General features: G+C 40.2%; 1 protein-coding gene across 4 annotated transcripts; it reads left to right on the top strand.

The window, feature by feature from the left end:
* Positions 812 to 6146, top strand: LOC109715321 (DEAD-box ATP-dependent RNA helicase 53-like). Of its 4 annotated transcripts, none has more exons than XM_020240270.1 (8): positions 812 to 1370; positions 2137 to 2264; positions 2408 to 2816; positions 2951 to 3049; positions 3172 to 3396; positions 3924 to 4085; positions 4486 to 5037; positions 5844 to 6146. In XM_020240270.1, exons 1-7 carry the CDS (start codon positions 957 to 959, stop codon positions 5035 to 5037), a joined length of 1989 nt encoding a protein of 662 aa, XP_020095859.1. In that variant the 5' UTR covers positions 812 to 956; the 3' UTR covers positions 5844 to 6146. The 4 variants fall into 4 exon arrangements, with proteins under 4 accessions (XP_020095859.1, XP_020095858.1, XP_020095856.1 ...); XM_020240269.1 differs by lacking the exon at positions 5844 to 6146 and adding an exon at positions 5224 to 5644; XM_020240267.1 differs by lacking the exon at positions 5844 to 6146 and adding an exon at positions 5200 to 5644.

The following is a 6146-nucleotide window of genomic DNA, read 5'->3' as shown; positions in this document are numbered from 1 at the left end:
ACGGCCCAATGAGTGGGAAGCGAGTGTTACGGTGAGCTTTTATAGAAGGTTTAAATGTATAGACACCACCCTGAACTTTAACCATTTTGGAAACTATCGCCTGAATATTTTTTTATTTAGATTCTTTTATTAATAATTTTAAAAATTATGTTAAGACCAAATGCCTACAAGAAATATACATAATTTTTTTGACTAAAGTAATTTTTAATACATGTATCTCTCTCATTACTATTTATTTTGATTCTTAAAAAACATGAAAATTACTTAGAAGGAGTTAAATTAAACAAATAACATATAGAAGAAACACAAATTAAATAAAAAACGTAAGAGGGAGCAACTTGAAAACTTGTCTTTCCTTATATACGACGGAGACGCGTTTCGTGCGGTGGACATTTGCGGCTTACGTGGACGTTCGGAGAGCCTGAACACTACTGCGGAGAACGAGAGATTGTTGCGTGGACCGTGGTCTATGAACCAGCCTCCTTTTCCATCTATTAGAGCAAATCCCAAACAAAGCCTCCGTGGACCATTTTCAAGGGTGATTTTCACTGACATATCAAGGTTACACTGAAAATCTTCAGAATCGACGGTCACGATCATCAGCATTCTACAATCGGACGGTTTCACAGGTTTGCTTGCAACTTCGAGTAACCTTCATTAGAAAGCTTCCGATGTAGCGGTTACATGTCACCTTATTGTTAACTGACAAGTGGGGCCCAGAAATGTGGGGTCCACAGAAGCAGAGAAGGTGATACACAACCGTTACACCGGATCCGCCGTATTCAACGCATAAATATCTTCTTCCCCGTCGAAAACCCTTTCGCGAGGTTTTATGTTTAACCCTCTCTCGTCGCCTTCCTCTTTCTCCCGCACCCCTTAAAACCCTAGCCGTTCTCTAGGTTTTTACAACATATCTCCCAAACCTCTTCTCCTCTTGGGATTTTGACCCCCCCAGGATGAACTCTTTGTTCCGTAGATCCGCTTCGGTCGCCTCCTCGGCGTCGAGGCGAGCCCTCGCCGCGCTTCTCTCGTCGGAAGCGCTCCGGATCTCACCGTCGATTCCGAGCAAATCCTTATCCGATGCATATGGCGTTTCCAGGACCTTTGATCGGTCGGCCATGGCGGAAAAGGTCGGACTTGGAGGCGGTGGTGGTTTTTTCCGGAGGGAGTTCCATGTCTCCTCGGGGCCGCTAGGGTTTAGGTCCACCGACGCCGCTCGCGCGGAGTTTGCGGTCGATGAGTTCTACGACGAGGAGAAGGGGAGCTCGAAGAGTGGGGACGAGGGGTTGGAGATCGCCAAATTGGGGATCTCGAAAGAGATCATCTCTCACCTCGCGAAGAAGGGGATCACGAAGCTTTTCCCTATTCAGGTATCACTTCTTTCACTGGAGATGTAGCTTTGAACGATTTAGTACCATGATTTGATTCTTCTTGCTTCTATTTTCCACTCTCTTGTTGCATCGGGATGCTTGATTACTTTAGGATTTGGCATTTAAGTTTATCTCAGTGGCACATACGATTTACTCAGGAAGGACCGTTGTGTTCTATTAGGTAATAGTATAGGGTCTAATGTAATCTCTACTGCGAGTCACACGAATTGATTCACCTTTCTCTAAGGTATTATTGTGTTAGTATTGTTTGAAGCCCTTATTAGTGCAGGGACCTTTTATCCTGAGGTATCCTAATGTTTCTGCATAGCAGAGAGCGAATTCAAAACTATTGTTTGGTTTTACGTTGCAGGATGCTCTAATTATTAGCCTGCGACAATGCCACTTGTTCTTTTTATGATTGAATAAACTACGGAAATCCAACTATGCACCAAGAAAATCTATTGACTAGAAAGTTCTATGTCGAGTTTGGTTTGTTTGTTCACATGAGCGAGTGGTCACCGGCCTTGTGGAATCATTTCTCTTTGCCGTGATTTTTGTTAGTTATACCTGTAATTTCAGATTGATATTAAGGTATGAAACAAAGATGCTTTCTGGCCTAAGAATTCTGTATGTGGAATGCACTACTTAGATTAGCAGGTTTTTGTCACTAGTGAAGGCAGTTACTTGTCAGTTTTATGCATGAAATGGATGTATTCCAACACTAGCGAACATGTTAAAAGAGTTTTACTCTTATTTTATTGTGTAGAGGGCTGTTCTTGAACCTGCAATGCAAGGAAAGGACATGATTGGCCGTGCCAGAACAGGAACAGGGAAGACTCTGGCTTTTGGTATTCCCATTATGGACAAAATAATTCGCTTTAATGAGAAGCATGGGTTAGTATAGTATTTTCTCATATGTAATTGTGTGGTATTATTAATGTTCTCTGCCCTTGTACTTGTGACATATTATGACTGTTTTATCTTTTATCAGGTAGATACCCATATCATACTAATTTAATTTTCCTTGACGCCTGCAGTCGTGGTAGAAATCCTCTAGCTATAGTTTTGGCTCCAACTAGAGAACTTGCTCGCCAAGTGGAGAAGGAATTCAGAGAATCTTCTTCCTTGGACACAATTTGTGTTTATGGAGGTGTTCCCATTAGCCAACAAATGAGAACTCTTGATTATGGTGTTGATGCTGTTGTTGGAACTCCTGGTCGAATTATTGATCTGATGCAGAGAGGCTCTTTAAATTTGTCAGAGATCCAGTTTGTTGTTCTTGATGAGGCAGATCAAATGCTAGCGGTGGGGTTTGACGAAGATGTTGAGAAAATTCTCGAACGGTTGCCAGCGAACCGTCAAAGCATGATGTTCTCTGCAACAATGCCAAGTTGGATAAGAAAACTCACTCAGAAATACTTGAAAGATCCAGTTACCATCGACCTTGTGAGTCTTTGTTCTCACTCTTTTGTCAGCAGTCAATTTGCATGACGTTCTCATTTTGAAAGTAATATTTGACAGTTTTATTGTTCTATAGAAATCCTTTATATTTATTGATGGAGTGAGAAATTTTATTTCAGGTCGGTGATTCTGACCAGAAGCTAGCAGAAGGAATTTCGCTTTATTCTGTTGCTTCAGACAACTATGGGAAACCATCGATTCTTGGGCCATTGATAAGAGTGAGTATTAAGCATGCTCTCTTTTCTTCTTCAAATCTCTTCTTTAAGTTTATATGCCCAGCAATGCTATATGCGGCTTATAACCTATCCACTTTTTCTATTTTTCTTCTTTTTGTTAACAGGAGCATGCTAAAGGTGGCAAATGCATTGTGTTTACCCAAACTAAGCGTGATGCAGATCGACTAGCTTATGCTATGGGTCGTAGTCTTGCATGTCATGCTCTTCATGGGGATATTTCACAGAATCAGAGGGAAAGAACACTTGCCGGCTTTCGAGATGGCCGTTTTAATATTTTGATAGCTACTGATGTTGCTGCCCGTGGACTAGACATACCTAATGTAGATCTGGTGAGTTGTTATGCTTGCTATTCATATGATAGGTTAGCATCACTATTTTTATGATTTGTTGTCACTGATTCCTTGTCTATTTACCCTTAAGGGTTTTTTTTTCCTGAACTTTTTATGGAGCACCTTATTTTGAAGAGTTAAGAAATCCCAGTTTCTAAGACTTCCCAATCGATTGAATTGCAAAAATGTCGAGTTACGTCAAATTTGATAAAGAATTTTGACCCAAAGATCTGATTATTGACTAAGATTGCTAATCGGATTTTTATTGGACACAACACAAGACATTTTACTCCATTGGTTGTGCTTATAAAATGAAAATTTGAAAATTGTTAGGAAAATGAGTGTACCTTTCAGTTGCATAATCAATCAAGGAATGAGAGCATATTCATTGGCTTCAGTGATGCAATCGCTTTGACATTTTGTATTGCTTAGTATATGGACCTCTATTTGTGAAACATGATAGCTAAGTCGGAGAAGAATAGTTTGACCGAAAAAATTGTCTGACTTGCGTTTCTTTTATTTTCTAGGTGATTCATTATGAATTACCAAACACATCAGAGCTATTCGTTCACAGGTCTGGCCGAACTGGGCGAGCAGGAAAGAAAGGTAGTGCAATTCTGATTTATACTCGTGAACAAACTAGAGCCGTTAGGGTTATTGAGCAAGATGTTGGATGCAAGTTTACTGAGGTATGATGATTTTCTCACTCATCCATTATGTGATCGTTTTTCTTTGATCATATTTCAAGAAATATGTGTTATTCTCTTCTGCAAGTGGCAGTGTTGTAGACTGGTAACTATCCCATAGAAAGAGCACCGAAGGAAGCTTTTCTTGGTTATATTTTCCAAATGTTTTCTTGGGTCCAATTTGTTTTGCTCAGTGAAGTGTGGGCTAGCTATGGGGGGGGGGGCACACATTTGTTTTACAGTTCTAATGGCTTTTTAACAAAATACTATTCAAGTCCTTTTGTGTTCTTTATGTTGTTTTTTTTGTTTCTGATTTTTTATCCTGGTGCTACATTGCTAATCTCCTGGCCTTGCAATTAGCTAGTACATGAATGCTGGCTAACCCTTTTTTAATGCCTTATAGCTTCCAAGGATTGAAGTCGAGGGTGGGCCTCAAGATATGTTTGATGATATGCCCGGTGGTCGGGGCGGCTCAAATTTTGGCCGTGGCAGTTATGGTGGCTCTAACTATGGGAGGTCTCGCAACTTTGGCGATCCTGGTGGGTTTGATAGACCATCTGGTCGCTCTGGTGGCTATGGTGGCGATTCTGGTTCAGGCCGTTTTGGTAGTGGATTCAGTGGCTTTGGAAGGTCCAGTTCAGGTTCATCTGGTGGATTTGGTGGGTCTGGTTTTGGCCGTTCTGGTTCTGGCGGTTTTGGTGCCTCTGATTCCAGCCGTTCGGGTGGGTTTGGTGACTCAGGTTCAGGGCGGTTCGGTAGCTTTGGTGAGTCAGGCTCAGCGCGTTCGGGTGGTTTTGGAAAGTCGGGCTTCGGCAGTCCTAGCGGTTTCAGGAAACCTAGCCCCAGTCAGTCTGGCAGCTCTGGTGGGTTTGGCTCTGGCAAATTCGGCACTGATTCTCAGAAGGACGACAGAGATGATGGCTGGTTGAGTGGATCGTCAATGAGCTCGTTTTAGGTTTGTCTCATACTTAAATCAAACAAAGTTAATCAATTTCCTTCATGATGCAACTCAATATTGTCTAATTTAATTGTTCGCTTGATTCTCGACCTTGTTAGTTAGTGTTAACTTATTTTTTACCGGCTGTAGGTTTCATAAGGAGGCTTTCTTATGTAACAGGTACTGGATATTTTCATCTTGCAGGAAGGCTTAACTAGAAAATATAAATAGATCCTTTCGAGCTTTGTCGACAAAAGAATATTTCGTCACCCTTTATTCACCAAACAGAAAACTCAAATGCACATGACTCTAACAGGGGGATGCGTGAGCTTCAGATTCTTTCTTACTACACTATAAGGAAATAATATTTCGAATTTTCGAAGCTTCCATCATCTTTTTGGTTAAGTTTTGGTGCATTGGAGCCTCTATATCGAAAATATAGACCAGGGTATTGCTCGAGGGTATTGCTCGTTGCTATGGAAATTACTGTTTCTGTTGTTACTTCTTAACATAATATTATTGTATTGTAAGAATCTGGCTACTCGAAATGGTTTATCTATTTACTTATATACTCAAGTTTTCTACCGGTCAAATGATAATATTTTGCTCTTGTTATGGCTGGTCAGTTGACAATTTTTTGTTTCCTTTTTTTTGTTTTGCCTTTTTTATCTTTCCTTATCTTGCTCTTGTGAATTCATTGTGAATAATTGTTTTAAGCTGCATAATGGTTACATTTGGTGATGATTTTTGTGTATATCTTATCATAGAATTTTCTGCGTAGCGTAAAGTTCTTGTTGTTATACTCTGTTGTTGTTTCAGAACAGTTATGAATCAACTGGATATTGGGATTAGCATCAGTGAAAATTTTATTGTGGTATTCGAAGTCTCAGAGATGGTGAACCAACTAGTTTTGACATGCAATCTTAAGCTGTCGAATTCGCCTAAAGTAGGTTTGGTATGTTCTCTTCAACTGCCCATCTGTTTTTAGCTTATCTGTATCTCTCTTCGCGCTGATGTTGTGTTCTAGTAATCAACTTTGAATTTAATGGTGTTAATTGTGATTTTATGCATAAAAAATATGGCCAGAATGTCACTCTTATTGGGAACGTAATTTGTTTCAATTTCTC

The sequence above is a fragment of the Ananas comosus genome, linkage group 9 (genome assembly GCF_001540865.1).
Source record: "Ananas comosus cultivar F153 linkage group 9, ASM154086v1, whole genome shotgun sequence".
In the NCBI taxonomy this organism is placed as follows: Eukaryota; Viridiplantae; Streptophyta; class Magnoliopsida; order Poales; family Bromeliaceae; genus Ananas; species Ananas comosus.
This window is presented reverse-complemented; position numbering and strand designations above follow the sequence as displayed.

What these genes read in the sequence shown, in the direction of transcription:
- LOC109715321 (XM_020240270.1), top strand. Translation starts at nt 957, where the DNA reads ATGAACTCTTTGTTCCGTAGATCCGCTTCGGTCGCCTCCTCGGCGTCG. An exon ending in CGAAGCTTTTCCCTATTCAG is followed by an intron (nt 1,371 to 2,136) that starts GTATCACTTCTT and finishes TTTATTGTGTAG; the next exon opens with AGGGCTGTTCTTGAACCTGC. An exon ending in TTCTTGGGCCATTGATAAGA is followed by an intron (nt 3,050 to 3,171) that starts GTGAGTATTAAG and finishes TTTTGTTAACAG; the next exon opens with GAGCATGCTAAAGGTGGCAA.